The sequence below is a fragment of the Oncorhynchus mykiss genome, chromosome 21 (assembly GCF_057628025.1).
Source record: "Oncorhynchus mykiss isolate SJ-2025 chromosome 21, ASM5762802v1, whole genome shotgun sequence".
Classification (NCBI taxonomy): Eukaryota; Metazoa; Chordata; class Actinopteri; order Salmoniformes; family Salmonidae; genus Oncorhynchus; species Oncorhynchus mykiss.
Genome location: NC_143042.1, coordinates 44,227,525 through 44,244,426, shown reverse-complemented (window position 1 = coordinate 44,244,426; position 16,902 = coordinate 44,227,525). Strand labels below are relative to the sequence as shown.

The 16,902-nt window shown below is 40.8% G+C and overlaps 1 protein-coding gene and 1 pseudogene across 2 annotated transcripts in view; one reads left to right on the top strand and one right to left on the bottom strand.

Moving 5' to 3' along the window:
• The window catches only part of LOC110500629 (protein phosphatase 3 catalytic subunit alpha), a 150,898-nt gene extending 136,261 nt beyond the window's left edge, over positions 1 to 14,637 (bottom strand). For both annotated transcript variants that reach the window (XM_090214739.1, XM_090214740.1), the window contains exon 1: positions 14,300 to 14,637. In XM_090214739.1, the coding sequence (XP_090070865.1) occupies positions 14,300 to 14,435 (136 nt within the window). In that variant the 5' untranslated portion in view covers positions 14,436 to 14,637. The remainder of the gene's footprint in view (positions 1 to 14,299) is intronic.
• On the top strand, positions 124 to 11,493 carry LOC149973255 (B-cell scaffold protein with ankyrin repeats-like; annotated as a pseudogene).
• Positions 14,638 to 16,902: the final 2,265 nt, after the last annotated feature.

Here is a 16,902-nt window from a genome sequence, read left to right as displayed (position 1 = left end):
GAAGTTTGTATTCTTTATGTGCAATAGAAATAATTTTTAAAAAACATTCAGTTATCGTGACAAGGTAGGAACCATAGTTTTAGTCAGTGTTTCCCAGGGAACTCTATTTAGTGAACATGTAAAATGGTACAAAAGCACCCCCTCGCCCTGTGCAGGTGAGAGTGTTCTCCCATTGTGTAGAGACAGCACAGCACAGCACAGCACAGCACAGCACAGCACAGCACAGCACAGCACAGCACAGCACAGCACAGCACAGCACAGCACCTGTTGCTGTATTTCTTTGAGGGAAACTATTTTGAGACCATGGGGACCATGCAGTCTGTTTGGGAAGAACTGTTGGGAAGAACTATTTATCTGTATCGGTGTTTTGTTTATTTAAGTTAGAAAATATTCATTGTTTATTGTAAAAAAAAATGTATGCCACTGCAATAATGTTTTGTTTTGCAGTTGATTTCGCGTGTTTAGAGATGCTTTGGGGTTCAATTTCATCTGTTTAAAATGAGTTAACCTGAAGCCTTTAATAAACTTGAGTAGTTTGTATTTTTCTGCCTCTGTTTCCCTGTAAATGGGCCTAGAACTTAGATGTAACAGTAAGTATTTTGTGTGTTTGCTATCAAGGGTAAAGTTTGTACAGCCTTAGCCCTATGTTTGTTAGATAATGCATGTTCCTCTGTAGATCAGGTAAAGGCAAGGCACTTGTCCCTAAACTCTTCTGGAAATGGAGCCACCATGTACTGCCCCATCTCTGTCTGATCTTGATAAGCAGGAAGCTCTCTGCCCTTAACTACTTATCAGACCAATGGCATACAATCAATAGAGCCAGTGTGTGGAGAGCTGTTTTTCATTGTCACAGCAGTCAGGACTCGCACGCAGACAGATGTGGAAAAAAATTAGCTCAGGTGAGTAGCCTAGACCTTCTGAACTTTTTGAACAAATTCTCATGTTTGCGTCTCTTGTTTAGTGCTGTGTTATTACATGAAATTCATTTTTTTGTGTGGAATTGTGTTGATTTTGGAGATTGGTATTGGATACTTATTACATTTTGGTTTGACTTGCAATATGTGGCTTTACATATATTAGCTGGCATTGCACGAGTGTCTGCAGATATCCAGTGAGCAAGATGCCCACAACTACCTGTCGGAGGTGACTGACATCGTGCAGAGAGGTACAGGGGTAGGGGGAAGGGGAGGTCAGAGAAGGGGATTATGGGAGGTTGGGTGCAATATAGAGGGTCCTCACTCATTTTATTTCATGCTTATTCAATAATGAATGATATAAAACTTTAAATGAATTCCTGAGGCAAGTGGGAGGTTGGGGTCAGGGCAAAACGTAGATTTAATGTAGGCTATAGACATGCAGAGTTCCCACATATGCTGAACACTTGTTGGCTGCTTTTCCTTCACTCTGCGATCCAACTCATCCCAAACCATCTCAATTGGGTTGAGGTCGGGTGATTGTGGAGGCCAGGTCATATGATGCAGCACTCCATCACTCTCTTTCTTGGTCAAATAGCCCTTACACAGCCTGGAGGTGTGTTGGGTCATTGTCCTGTTGAAAATCCAATTATAGTCCCACTAAGAGCAAACTAGTTGGGATGGCGTATCGCTGCAGAATGATGTGGTAGCCATGCTGGTTAAGTGTGCCTTGAATTCTAAATGAATCATTGACAGTGTCACCAGCAAAGCTCCCCCACACCGACACACCTCCTCCTCCATGCTTCACGGTGGGAACAACACATGAGGAGATCATCCGTTAACCTACTCTGCGTCTCACAAAGACACGGTGGTTGGAACCAAAAATCTCAACTTTAGACTCATCAGACCAAAGGACAGATTTCCACCGGTCTAATGTCCATTGCTTGTATTTCTTGGCCCAAGAAAGTCTCTTCTTCATATTGGTGTCCTTTAGTAGTGGTTTCTTTGCAGCAATTCGACCATGAAGGCCTGTTTCACATAGTCTCCTCTGAACAGTTGATGTGTCTGTTGCTTGAACTATGTGAAGCATTTATTTGGGCTGTTATTTCTGAGGCAGGTAACTCTAATGAACGTATCCTCTGCAGCAGAGGTAACTCTGGGTCTTCCTTTCCTGTGGTGGTCCTCATGAGAGCTAGTTTAATCATAGTGCTTGATGGTTTTTGCAACTGCACTGCAACTGCAACTGCAAGAAACTTTCAAAGTTCTTGACATTTTCCAGATTGACTGACCTTCATGTCTTAATTAAAGTAATGATGGACTGTCGATTCTCTTCGGTTATTTGAGCTGTTCTTGCCATAATATGGACTTGGTCTTTTTCCAAATAGGGCTATCTTCTGTATACCACCTCTACCTTGTTACAACACAACTGATTGGCTCAAACGTAACTGGCTCAAACGTATTAAGAAGGAAAGAAATTCCACAAATGTAACTTTTAACAAGGTACACCTGTTAATTGAGATGCATTCCAGGTGACTACCTCATGAAGCTGGTTGAGAGAATGCCAAGAGTGTGCAAAGCTGTCATCAAGGCAAAGGGTGGCAACTTTGAAGAATCTAAAATATATTTTGATTTGTTTTAAACTTTTTTGGTTACTACATGATTTCATGTGACTGGTACTGTATGTGTATATATCTATAGCCAACATTAAATCTATGCATTCGGAAAGTATTGATATCGACATTTTGTTACATTACAGCTTTGTTCTAAAATTAATCAAATAGTTTTCAATACCCCATAATAACAAAGTAAAAACAGGTTTTTAGAACATTTTGCAAATGTATAAAAAACTGATATCACATTTTACATAAGTATTCAGACACTTTACTCAGTACTTTGTTGAAGCACCTTTGGCAGTGATTACAGCATAGAGTCTTCTTGGGTATGAAACTACAAGCTTGGCACACATGTATTTGGGGAGTTTCTCCCGTTCTTCTCTGCAGATCCTCTCAATATCTGTCAGGTTGGATGGGGAGCGTAACTGCACAGCTATTTTCAGGTCTCTCCAGAGATGTTTGATCGGGTTCAAGTCTGTGCTCTGGCTCGGCCACTCAAGGACATTCAGAGACTTGTCCCAAAACCACTCCTGCGTTGCCTTGGCCATGTTCTTAAAATTATCCCCACAGCATGATGCTGCCACCACCATGCTTCACCGTAGGGATGGTGCCAGGTTTCCTCCAGACGCATTCAGGCCAAACTGTTCAATCTGGGTTTCATCAGACCAGAGAATCTTGTTTCTCATGGTCTGAGATTTTTTAGGGGCATTTTGACAAACTCCAAGCGGGCTGTCATGTGCCTTTTACCGAGAAGTGGCTTCCATCTGACCACTCTACCATAAATGCCTGATTGGTGGAGTGCTGCGGAGATGGTTGTCCTTCTGCAAGGTTTTCCTATCTCCACAGAGGAATTCTGGAGCTCTATCAGAGTGACCATTGGGTTAATGGTCACCTCCCTGACCAAGGAACTTCTCCCCCATTGCTCAGTTTGGCCAGGCGGCGAGCTCAGCCAAAAATGTTTGGTACCCTTCCCCAAATCTGTGCCTCAACACAATCCTGTCTCGGAGCTCTACTGACAATTCCTTCGACCTCATGGCTTGGATTTTGCTTTGACATGCACTGTCAACTGTGGGACCGTTATATAGACAGGTGTGTGCCTTTCCAAATCATGTCCAATCAATTGTATTTACCACAGGTGGACTCCAATCAAGTTGTAAAAACATCTCAAGGATCATTGATGGAAACAGGATGCACCTGAGCTCAATTTTGAGTCTCATTCTAAAGGCTCTAAATACATGTGTAAATAAGCTATTTCTGTTTTTAATATATTTTCAAACATTTCTAAAACTGTTTTTGCTTTGTCAATATGGGGTATTGTGTGTAGATTGAGGATATTGTTTTATTTTATTTTGAGTAAGGCTGTGACAAGGTGGGAAAAGGGAAGCCATGTGAATACTTTCCGAATGCACTGTATCTATAGGCTACATGACCCCAACCTCTCATCACCTCCCATCTGTTGCTTCAGGAATAGATAAAATAATTATATCATTCATTACTATGGTGGGTGTTTTGTATGCATTGTTGGAATTGTTGAATGCACAATGGTCACAATAAATCCCACACACAATCATGTTATAGAAGTGAACGCAAAAGGCAGTAATTGAAATAAACCAAATGGAGAAGCATCCTTGCCTGAGTCCTTGCCTGTTAGTGGACTTGCTGGTCTCCGGTCATACCGGTTAGGTGAAAACTTGTGGCTACCTACGTCTATGTTGAATCGTATTATTTTTCAAGTAATTGCCTCAGAAACAAATTAATGAACTTGCTGCACAAGTGATCTCCTGCCTCGGCAGACTTGCCTCACAGGCAATTTCCATACAACTAACTGGGCATTGTCAAACCGCATATACCTGTAGCTCAAGTCAACACTGAAGAGAATGCTAGTAGAGTAGCAAAAAATGGGAGGTCAGATACAAACGGTGCCAGATTATTTTAACAGGCACGCAGGGTCTCCCCAGATCGCATATGAACATGTTGGTTCTGGGCCCCCTGGAGGTCGCCCACCCCCATATGGTATGTGAACACGTCATAAGCCATGGCAAAATGTGTAGAATTGCAGGAAAATTAGCTTTTAAACTGCAACTTTTTTTGTCTGCCCTATGGCAAAATGTGTAGAATTGCATAAGATTAGCTATAAAACTACTAATTTCTCTGCACCATGGCAAAATTAGCAGGAAGAATTGCAGGAAGTTAGCTGCATGGAGGGCCCACTAGAGGTAGGTGCCCTGGGGCTCCAGTTGTGGTAGTCCGGCCCTGGACACAAAGTGTAGGAACACAGTGTCCCTGACTCTAGTTAAGTGCTGCAACAATTGGACAGTAGCTGGGTGTTCAGTTTGGCCTCGGTTTCCATGAGAACACTACGTATTCTGAGGAATTTGACAGTTATTATTTCTTGAGTCACACTCTACTCTCTGCTACACAGTTCGTTTTCTGAGAAATTCAAAACCATTTGCTGTCAGCCATATATTTGTATTAAAACCTTTTACTGCAGTGGACAAAATCAGGACCACACAGAGTGATTATTGGTAGTCTTAAACAAATCTACTGAGAAACAAAAGTATACATCTCACAAGCATGGTCATGGGCTTTAAAGGGACCATGTCAGATATAGAGTTGAAATGTATTCGATGTTGAGTTTACATCCCAATATTACATGTCACAGAAGACTGAAATATAACAAAACTGTTTGACATAGAAACACAAGATTTTTATCAGTAAATTTTGTAAATAATAATCACTTTATTAATTATGGAAAATGGATGGGAGGTCCAAAAGGTATGTCTCTCTGCTAGTGTGTGTAGGGTGGCCTTGCCTCCCTTTCCTCTTTTGTCATCAGTGGCCATTATCTCTCCTTATTCTAATCCGAATGTACACTACAAAGGCTCCTCCTGCTGTGACCCACACCGCCAGTTCGGTAGCAGTACTGGATAATCTTTGTAAACTACTGTTAAAAAATTACTCAGACACTGAGATTTTGACAGCAGAAATGTAGATGTTACTATTGGGATATTTGAATCTCACCAATTGCCAAACAAAAGTGAAACACTTGAGTCAAGATTATTTTCCAGGTGAGGCACAAAGGCCCAAAGCAATAACCAGGCACTCTGGCACCAACATTGTTAATACAGTGGTAGGAAACACAAAATATTTAATTTGGGCTTGACTCTTCCACAGGGCACCAGGCTGCAGCAGGTAACATCAGTGATACGCCTGGGAAGTTGACCGGACCCGGAGCTAAACTTAAAGTTGGAGAGCAGGCAGTCGACTGGAACCTCGAGTATCAAACCCAACAACATGCGGGTGGTCCCCTCCAGAGTTCCCTGTGGGGTGAGGCATCAACACACGTCAGGAGGCCACATCAAAACATTCAGTGGCATGGCATACCCAGTTAGAACGTACTGTAACAATATAAACTCAACAAAAAAATAAACATCCTCTCACTGTCATCTGCGTTTATTTTCAGCGAACTTAACATGTGTAAATATTTGCATGAACATAACAAGATTCAACAACTGAGACATAAACTGAACAAGTTCCACAGACATGTGACTAACAGAAGTGGAATAATGTGTCCCTGAACAAAGGGGAAGTCAAAATCAAAAGTAACAGTCCGTATCTGGTGTGGCCACCAGCTGCATTAAGTACTGCAGTGATCATGGACTGCACCATATTTCCCAGTTCTTGCTGTGAGATGTCACCCCACTCTTCCACCAAGAAACCTGCAAGTTCCCGGACATTTCTGGGTTGAATGGCCCTAGCCCTCACCCTCCGATCCAACAGGTCCCAGACGTGCTCAATGCTATTAAGATACGGGCTCTTCGCTGGCCATGGCAGAACACTGACATTTCTGTCTTGCAGGAAATCATGCACAGAACGAGCAGTATGGCTGGTGGCTTTGTCATGCTGGAGGGTCATGTCAGAATGAGCCTGCAGGAAGGGTACCACATGAGGGAGGAAGATGTCTTCCCTGTAACACACAGCGTTGAGATTGCCTGCAATGACATCATGCTCAGTCCGATGATTCTGTGACACCGCCCCAGACCATGACGGACCCTCTACCTCCTAAGGCACGTTCACGCAGATGAGCAGGGACCCTGGGCATCTTTCTTTTGGTGTTTTTCAGAGTCAGTAGGAAGGCCTCTTAGTGTCCTAAGTTTTCATAACTCTGACCTTAATTGCATACCGTCTGTGAGCTGTTAGTGTCTTAACGACCGTTCCACAGGTGCATGTTCATTAATTGTTTATGGTTCATTGAACAAGCATGGGAAACAGTGCTTAAACTCTTTACAATGAAGGTCTGTGAAGTTACTTAGATTTTTATGAATTATCTTTGAAAGACAAGGTCCTGAAGTTGAGTTTATATTTTAATGCAAACAATATGCAAACAATAGTTTTTACATTTAATAGCACTGTTTGTCAGAATGTCACCCAATGTACTTTTTTATTGTTCATTTGTTTTCTGTTCTTTCCCTCCTGTAGACTCCAGGCGCGGTGTTCATTCTTTTAAAAGACACTGTGGCCAGTAAAGATGCGGAGGTTGAGTTCAGAGGAAGTAAAAGGAGGATGAGGGTGAAACCTGTCCACTGGAATGAACACATCCTCTGTGTGAACACAGCAGGTGAGTGAAAATTCAATGGCGTCGCTGCTTATTCTAGAGCAACGTTTAATGAATTTGACACAGAGCACATAAAAAAACACCATGGTTTCTAAAATCACACCCTATTCCCATTATAGTGTACTACCTAGGAAGTCTACCCATGATTTTACATACTGGGTCATGTCATGAGATTAGGGAAATTAGACATTAAAAGAAGCGCTGTCAAGCTCCCATTTTACTCACCCATGGTGTTTAGTTCACTTCGTTTCCCCACAGACTCTTTGATTGAATATTGATACAAACATGTAATAAACTTTTTGCGAAAACACTTTTTCCATTTCACTGGTATTTGTGGCTTTTATCCCCAAAACAAACTTTCCCCCTCTGACTGTGAAACCTACACTCCACTCTATCCCCCCACAATATAATTGTTTGTTTGACTACAGATAGCTACTGTAACAACCAGGGAAGAGACCAAGTGCATGTTTCCCCACAAAAAAAGGTTTCTTCTACAAATGCACGCTGTGCACTGTAGTTGTATTATACTCAAATAGTTTGTTTATGATACCCAATGCTTATGAGACATGTTGATATTATTTGTATTTCTGTTGCACACTTCCCAGCAGGAAGTGTGGGTGTTACACTATATTGTGGAGACGCGGAAGGCCCATCTGCAGTTCTACAGCACCATGGAGGAGATCTCTCGCCTCCTGACCAGACCCTGTGGACGTCATGTGCCAGGTATGCCCAGGCCATAGCAGCTCAGGAAACCTAGAAGCCCTCAGAAGGAAGCTGTAGGATCATTCAGTTGATTGGTCTACAATGAAGGCCATTTGCAGAGTGGGTATTTGACTTGTCAAGACCTGTGTTCCATTGATCAAACTTTGTTTTGAAGTGCATGCTTATACCAATACAATGCTTTTAAATGTGTGGGGAGGAGTACAAAGGACTAAAGGAGTACAAATTACTCAAATGTAAATGTACACAATTGTACACTATGGCTGCATTTAGACAAGCAGCCCAATTCTGATTTTTTTCTGACTTCACTCATTGGTCTTTTGACCAATCAGCTCTGGAAAATATCTGATGTGATTGGTCAAAAGACCAATTAGTGGAAAAAAAATTCAATTGGGCTGCCTGTCTAAACAAAATTACTCCTGGTCATTTGTTGTTTCATGACTAAACCAATACTTCACTGAAGTTTCGAGTTTTAATTTCATACGCACAAGTACAGTGACATGTCTTTTTTGCAAACTTAACCCAATCAATAGCAATTTAATACAAAAAAATAATACAAGGTAAACAAAAACACTCAAGAAATAAAAATAAGAAGAGTACGATAAAGTACGTGAGAATACTATATACAGGGTCAGTTCCAGTTCCATATTTACAATGTGCAGGGACACTGGAGTGATAGAGGTATATATGTATAGGGTTAAGGTGACTAAGCATCAGGATATATGATAAACAGAGTAGATTGAAGATTGTATGTGCGAGTGTGTAGAGTCAGTATAAATGTACAGTGGGGCAAAAAAGTATTTAGTCTGCCACCAATTGTGCAAGTTCTCCCACTTAAAAAGATGATAGAGGTCTGTAAATCCAGAAAATCACATTGTAGGATTTTTAATGAATTTATTTGCAAATTATGTGATACGTCTTCCGAAACATGACCTACCTGTCATGCCTGCCTCCGCTCCCCCTCTCTGGCGCTCGTGGGCACCAGACAGCCCATCCGTACGCACACCAGTCGTCATTGTTACGTGCATCAGCGCTTCATGGGACTCACCTGTACTCTATTAACTTATTGATTGCCTCCCTTATATCTGTCACTTCCTCAGTTTCTTCTCTATGTCTGCATTAATGTCGTTATTAATGTGTCCCCTGTCCAGATGCTGTCCGTGTTTTGTTTCAAGTCCGTTATTTATTAAATGTTTGCTCCTTGTACTTGCTTCTCATCTCCCAGCGTCTGTCCTTACACCGCCAAACCGTGCTTCTTAACACCCACTTAACCCGGAAACCAGCTGCACCAATGTGTCAGAGGAAACACCATTCCACTGACAGTCGAAGTCAGCCTGCAGGCGCCCGGCCTGCCACAAGGAGTCGAACCCGGGTCTGTAGTCACACCTCAAGCACTGCGACTCAGTGCCTTAAACCGCTGCACCACTTGGGAGGCCCATTACAGCCTTATTCGAAAAAAGGATTAAATACAAAATGATCCTCATCAATCTACACACAGTACCTCACAATGACGAGGTGAAAACAGGTTTTTAGAACTGTTTGCAATTTCATAAAAAAACTAAACTGAAATACATTATTTACATAAGTATTCAGACCCTTTGCTATGAGATTCAAAATTGAGCTGAGGTGCACCCTGTTTCCATAGATCATCCTTCATGTTTTTACACTTTGATTGGAGTCCACCTTTGGTAAATTCAATTGATTGGACATGATTTGGGCACACAACAGTCTATATAAGGTCCCACAGTTGACAGTGCATGTCAGAGAAAAAAACAAACCATGAGGTTGAAGAAATTGTCCGTAGAGCTCTGAGACAGGATTGCGTTGAGGCACAGATCTGGGGAAGGGTACCAAAACATTTCTGCGATTGAAGGTCCCCAACAACACAGTGACTTCCATCATTCTTTTTTTTTTAAATTATTTTCATTTTTTTATTTACCCCTTTTTCTCCCTAATTTCATGGTTTCCGATTCCGATTTGTAGATACACACTTGGACCCCACACCCTCTCCCCTGAATAGTAGGCAGGTAAAGCAAAATATTAATTGCTTTGCGACACTTGCAGTTAGCCATTGATTCCTTCCTAACCACTCATTGTTGAATTTGTGTAATGTTTATGGCCGATGGGCACCAATCGTTTTATCTATAGTTTCTCTTCATATGACAAGGATTGAAAAGGATTTGCCAGTAGATTGTCAACATGATTCATGACAACGACTGCTTGTCTAGCTTGCTAGCTAAGATTTTATAAGTATTGACATGATCAGTACAATCAAAGCTATGGTAGATACAGTATAACATGATTTGACATCTTATCTGTGGCCAATGGCATTGAGCCTTCTTGGATGGGTACTTCTAATGTAAATCTATGGCAGCAACCAAGGGGGCTTGAACTGCCTAGCTCGCCCTGTAGATTTTGCGGGTGACGTAGTGTCCCCATGAGTGACAGAACACTGAGCCTATCACAGTGCAACTAGAGAAGATTACCAATACCTACGCTCTGTATTTTTGCTAGCTGCTCCTCCACCACAGAAAGCTCTGATCTAGGCTGAAACACCTACATTTTGGAGCTGCCTTACTCAAGAAAGAGACCATGTTTATATGAGGCTTTATTAACTCAAGTAGGATTTGTTTTACATTGTTGGCAAACTGATATGTGACATGAATTAATGCCAAAATAACATGCAAAACAGGCCATTTTTTGCAAAACCGGTGAGGCTCAAAACAGGTGGGGCTCCACGTGCCCTGAATTTTTAAAATGAATTAATTAATTTTTATTTCACCTTTATTTAACCAGGTAGGCTAGTTGAGAACAAGTTCTCATGACGGGTCACCACTGGAATTGAGTGTCAGTGTGCATGACTGTGTAGGGCCCTGTGAGTGTGCATAGAGACCATGCATAAAATACAAGAGTCTGGAGGATTTGGGTTCTCTTCAGAGAGGAATATAAATGATGAGCATACATTTAATTTAAACCCATTTGATTAAGTAATGGAATGAATCTGCATATTCCTGCAGATTTAGATGTTTACTTCCTCTCTTTGAAAGCCAGCTGACTGCAACTCTAATTGATTATGCACCTGAACACTTAGGTTGATTAGACCTATTTTGCAGAAGTTTCAACCCTTTGAATCAGTCCTGTTCAATCTGCCAAAATGGGGTTTTATTTTTAGACAAGCAATAAATGAATGAATGAATGAATGAAACATATTAGGGTGTCATTAAGACAGACTGTGTTGCTTGTTAGTATCACCCACTTTGCCTCTGTTAGTTTACATAGCACTTCTCTCCCTACAGACAGGTAATGAAATTATGCCGTACATCATTTATTAATAATTCACTTCTGTAGCACTTCATTTAACATAGTTGCAATGCCTTGGATGTGACCGTCTACTAGGGTTACAAAATTCCGGAAACTTTCCCAAAATGTACAGGTTTCTCTGGAATTTAGGTGGGAATATTCCCAGAATCATCAGGAGGGAATTAGCAGCAAAACTTGAGAATTTTGTGTAGTCATGCCTCCTGTCTCAGGTTCTTCAGGTGTCCTCGGTGGAGAAACTGGACCAAAGGATGTTCTCCATGCTGTTGAAAGCCATGCCCTCCGCAGGCTTCCAGGGAATGCAGGGAGATGACCCACCTGAAGGGGATAAGTTCTGTTGTGTCTACCCCTCGTTCTGTTGGCTCTACCCCTCGACAATCCATAGTCAGTTGAATGATCTGCTGACATTCATATTTTATGTAATATTCTTACATAAATGAGGGAATACATTTACCATCCAATATAGTAGTTAAAAGTAACACTATTAAAATGTTCTGAAATGTGTGAGCTGATAATTAATCAAATACTGTCAGGCTGCACTTACACAGGAAGTCCAATTCTGATCTTTTTGCCACTAATTGTACTTTTGACCAATCAGATGTGTTGCCTATAATTGTGCAAAAGATCAGAATTGGGCTGCCTGTGTAAATGCAGACCATTATAAAGGAGGCCATAATTACAGTCCTTCAATGTTGACTTTTAATATTTTAATTGGATGCAGGTGTTAAAACACAAAATAGACATTCTGTTCACCTGGAGTATCATGCCAATTACAGGAGACTGTAACCGTGATGTTGGCAACGCTATCTGTGGAAAATAACTGCAGAGCAATTACTCCAGCACTGAACTGCAGAGATAATGTAAGAGACTAATGAGTCAAATGTATTCGAAGTCGTGTCTTATGTTTGGTAGGCTAACTCATTAACAATTCTTAGATTAACAGCTTTTACATACCATGATGTCCAACATCTCAACAGGTTTAAAATAGTTCATACCTCTGTTAATGCATTAATGTTGCTATCGTATTTTCTGTTATTTTGACACTTGGCTATATCATGGATCCATGTGTCCTCATCCACCTTTGGAAGTGATCCTCCACATCTGATCATGATTAGATCATAGTGGGTCTCCTTCCTTAACCGTGCCGGTGCTGCACAAAATGTGCGTATATTTCACAGGGTTGGGTTCAATTCAGGAAGTACACTGACGTTACAATTCCCTTCAATGAGTTTTAATGAAAAAAATGTGGACTTGGAATTTGGTTTACTTTCTGAGTTGACTGGATTTGAAATGGAATTGACCTCAACCCTGATATTTCATTCATCAATCTTGCAGGTGCCACACAGTTGTGTATATTTCAATCATTAGGGCGATTTATTTTAAACACTTCAGCATTCATAGCAATTAGCCTAGTTTGGATACAGTGGCAATTTTAGCATGTACATCTTGGTGGGGCAAACCCCCCCCCCCCCCCAAATTGGGGGGATGCATGCCAGCAAAGCCACTACACAACACCTACACAAAGCTGTCTCAACAGCAGAGTCCCAACAGCAGTCCCAACACCTTACCACCGCTACACATGGCTATCAGTGGAGCCTTGTCTGGCAGCAAAACAGTTCATTCAGCCTCATTTACAGCCTTTAAATAAAACAGCTGATATGGCTGACTTGCTTAAACAAATGTGGTTTTTACTGACTATTGAGATGTACAAAATGTGGCAGAAGGGGACGACAAGCAGATAAGAGGCGATCCGTAATTTCGATTAAGACATTAATGAGCGAGCTAGGACGGACGTAGTCAATATAACTACTTGTTCAGCACTTTTGAAATGTACAGCGACAGAATTCAGAACATGGGCCGTTCTTACAGTGTCCTCCCTGTACACCAAGTCAGAACCATAGGATAAATAAAGGGGTCATATAAGCAGACATTGAAAGCTCATGTAATATTCGATGATTACATTTCTCTAAAACAAGTTATAGACTACATGTGTACCACCAAGTTAGAACAGTAGGCGTAATTAAGAAGGGAAAATATACCAAATTATTAGGTTGAGGCACGTTGGCTACTAACAGTTAACTACATAACATACACTTAGTATTATTTTCTTAGCTGCAGTATACATATCTCCCTAGCATATTACATAATTCATGCAGCAACATGCAAGACATTTTTGGACTCACCTTGTTGTGCTATGCTCACTTGAACAGGAAGGTGGTGTGGCGGTCCTTCGTGGGCAAACTTTGTCATCAAAGTCTGTCATTCTCTGGATTTATGGTGCTTTCAAGACAACTGGAAACTCTGGGAAAATAACAAGGTCGAATCATGATGACGTCAGTGATCTTCAGGTCGTAGCTCTAGAAAGAGGCCCTAGTTCCAAATGTACAATTTCCAAGTTGGATGACGGTTCAAAAGGTTATTTTCCCAGTCGGAACTAGTTTTTTCCAAGTTCCCAGTTGTCTTGAAATCACTGAAGTCAGATTTCCCTGTTCTGAGTTAACTGTTGTTTTGAGCACGGCAGAAATAATACTGGATTGACAGCATGGCCAATGTTGAATAGTTAGAATTTTAAGCTTGGAAAATAGAACTTTCAACTGAGAATTCAGACCCACTCCACTCCACTGAATAGCAGGCTAGTGATTGCTTTGCAATGTTTGCAGTTAGCCACTGATTACTTCCAAATCACTCATTGTTGAATTTGCGATTTCCAACTTGTTGTGTAATGTTTATCTCCAATGGCCGATGAGCACCGATATGTTTTATCTGTAATTTCTCTTCATTATTTCTCTTTATATGACAAGGATTAATTCTTATGGAGGTGGTCCCTGCACAGGGATAGCTCAGCGGAAATTTCAGAGCGCCACCTATAGTACTTTACTTAGTACTCGTTAAATCGCAAACTTTCATTAAAACACACATGCAAGGTACTGAATTAAAGCTACACTCGTTGTGAATCTAGCCACCAAGTCAGATTTGTAAAATGCTTTTCGGCGAAAGCATGAGAAGCTATTATCTGATAGCATGCACCCCCCAAAATACCAGCACGACACGTAAACAACAGATTTTGCGGTAGCCGGCACTACCCAAAACGCAGAAATAAAATATAAAACATTCATTACCTTGGACGAGCTTCTTTGTTGGCACTCCTATATGTCCCATAAACATCACAATTGGGTCTTTTTCCCGATTAAATCCGTCATTGTATACCCAAAATGTAATTTGCTGAAGGCCAGTCTGATGCTGCAAAAAGTCCATTTACAAGACGCAACGTCACTTTTTAAAATTACAAAAGTCGCCTATAAACTTTTACAAATCACTTCAAACGACGTTTCTAAACCAACTTTAGGTATTAATAAACGTTAATGATGTATCAAATTGATCACGGGGCGATCTGTATTCGATAGCAGCAAGTCTGGAAAACATCGTCCATTTTTTCAGTTTCACAACATACTGTGGTGCGTCAGAAGAAGGGAGGGGTCTATTCGTGTTGTAACCAGGGATAAATGATTCTGATATTGATAGCAATGGAGACATCGTGTGGAAGCTGGAGGCGTTTACAGGGGGTTCGCATATATTTTCTCTCGTCTTAAACAATTCATTGAATGGCGGACGAATATTTGTTTGTTTGTTTTTGGTAAACAGTTTTACCAGGGATTTTTACTCCTAAACACGTTCTGTTATAGCCACAGACCCGATTTAACCAGTTTTAGAAACTTCAGAGTGTTTTCTATCCACACATACTTATCATATGCATATACTATATTCCTGGCATGATTAGCAGGACTTTGAAATGTTGCGCGATTTTTAACAAAAAGCTGCGAAAATTCGCATCATCCATAACAGGTTTTAAAAAGGATTTGCCAGTAGATTGTCGACTTGATTCATGATGATGACTGCTTGCTAAGATTCTGAAAGTATGATGTTGACCAATCAAAGCTACTGTAGATATAACATGATTTTACGTCATTTTATCTGTGGCCAATGACCTTCAGCCTTCTTGGATGGGCACTACTAATGTAACACTATGGCAGCACCCAAGGGGCTTGAGCTCTACCCTTATATTTGGCAGTGACATAGTGTTCCCATGACTGACCGAACACTGAGCCAATCAGGGTCACAGCGCAACTAGAGAAAATTACCAATCCCTACGCTCAATATGTTCCGCTAGCTGCCCCATCACCACAGAAAGCACTGAACAAGGCTGAAACACCTGCATTTTGGAGCTGCCTTAATCAAGAAAGCAAAAAAGAGACCATGTTTGTATGGAGGCTTTATTAACTCAATGATTTACATTCGATTTTTACATTGTTTGCAAACTGATATGTGACCCGTATTAATGTCAAAATAACATGCAAAACAGGTAACCCCAATGACGAGTCGCAACTGCTGAGATATATTCTTTATTAAGTGCAATATATTTAATTAGTGGGGAAAACTACCAGGTCATACAATGATTTACAGCAACAAGTAATTATGATATCACTTGTCGTGCCCATTGTGCATGTTTTGTGTTTTCAATGTAATACATTGACTTTGGTCAGTTTAGATCAAAGGGTCTAATTACAAAGTATGTGTAACCTGTAATATAATTTATGAATTAATTGTAATAGTCCGGTTAAATGATTCATCATACCATTCGTATCTGAACACCAGTTTGCATTGGTATTGACTCAAGGTATGTTTCTCCATTTTGTTCCTTTTACACATTCCCAGTGGCCTGTCGTCTTCCCCGGGCTATGGTCATTATATGGTAGATTGATGGCTTAATCAGTCTCTAGTATTGACTCACTACTATTTGTTGGGGTTGGGGGGGGGGGGGTTAATTTTCATGAGAAAGAGGTCAATACATGCCCTGAATCTGTCTTTAAGCATTAAATATTCAGCGCATGCTGTTAGTCAGAAATTTACATACACCTAGGTTGGAGTCATTAAAACTCATTTTTCAACCACTCCACAAATTTCTTGTTAACAAACTATAGTTTTGGCAAGTCGGTTAGCACATCTACTTTGTGCATGACACAAGTAATTTTTTTAACCATTGTTTACAGACAGATTATTTCACTTATAATTCACTGTATCACAATTCCAGTGGGTCAGAAGTTTACATACACTAAGTTGACTGTGCCTTTAAACAGCTTGGAAAATTCCAGAAAATGATGTCATGGCTTTAGAAGGTTCTGATAGACTAATTGACATCCTTTGGGTCAATTGAAAGTGTACATGTGGATGTATTTCAAGGCCTACCTTCAAACTCAGTCCCTCTTTGCTTGACATCATGGGAAAATCAAAAGAAATCAGCCAAGACCTCAGAAAAAAATAGTCTGGTTCATCCTTGGGAGAAATTTCCAAACGCCTGAAGGTACCAAGTTCATCTGTACAAACAATAGTACGAAAGTATAAACACCATGGGACCATGCAACCATCAAACCGCTCAGGAATGAGATGCGTTCTGTCTCCTAGAGATGAACGTACTTTGGTGCGAAAAGTGCAAATCAATCGCAGAACAACAGCAAAGGACCTTGTGAAAATGCTGGAGGAAACAGGTACAAAGTATCTATATCCACAGTAAAACGAGTCCTATATCAACATAACCTGAAAGGCAGCTCAGCAAGTAGGAAGCCACTGCTCCAAAACCGCCATAAAAAAGCCAGACTGCGGTTTGCAACTACACATGGGGACAAAGATCGTACTTTTTGGAGAAATGTCCTCTGGTCTGATGAAA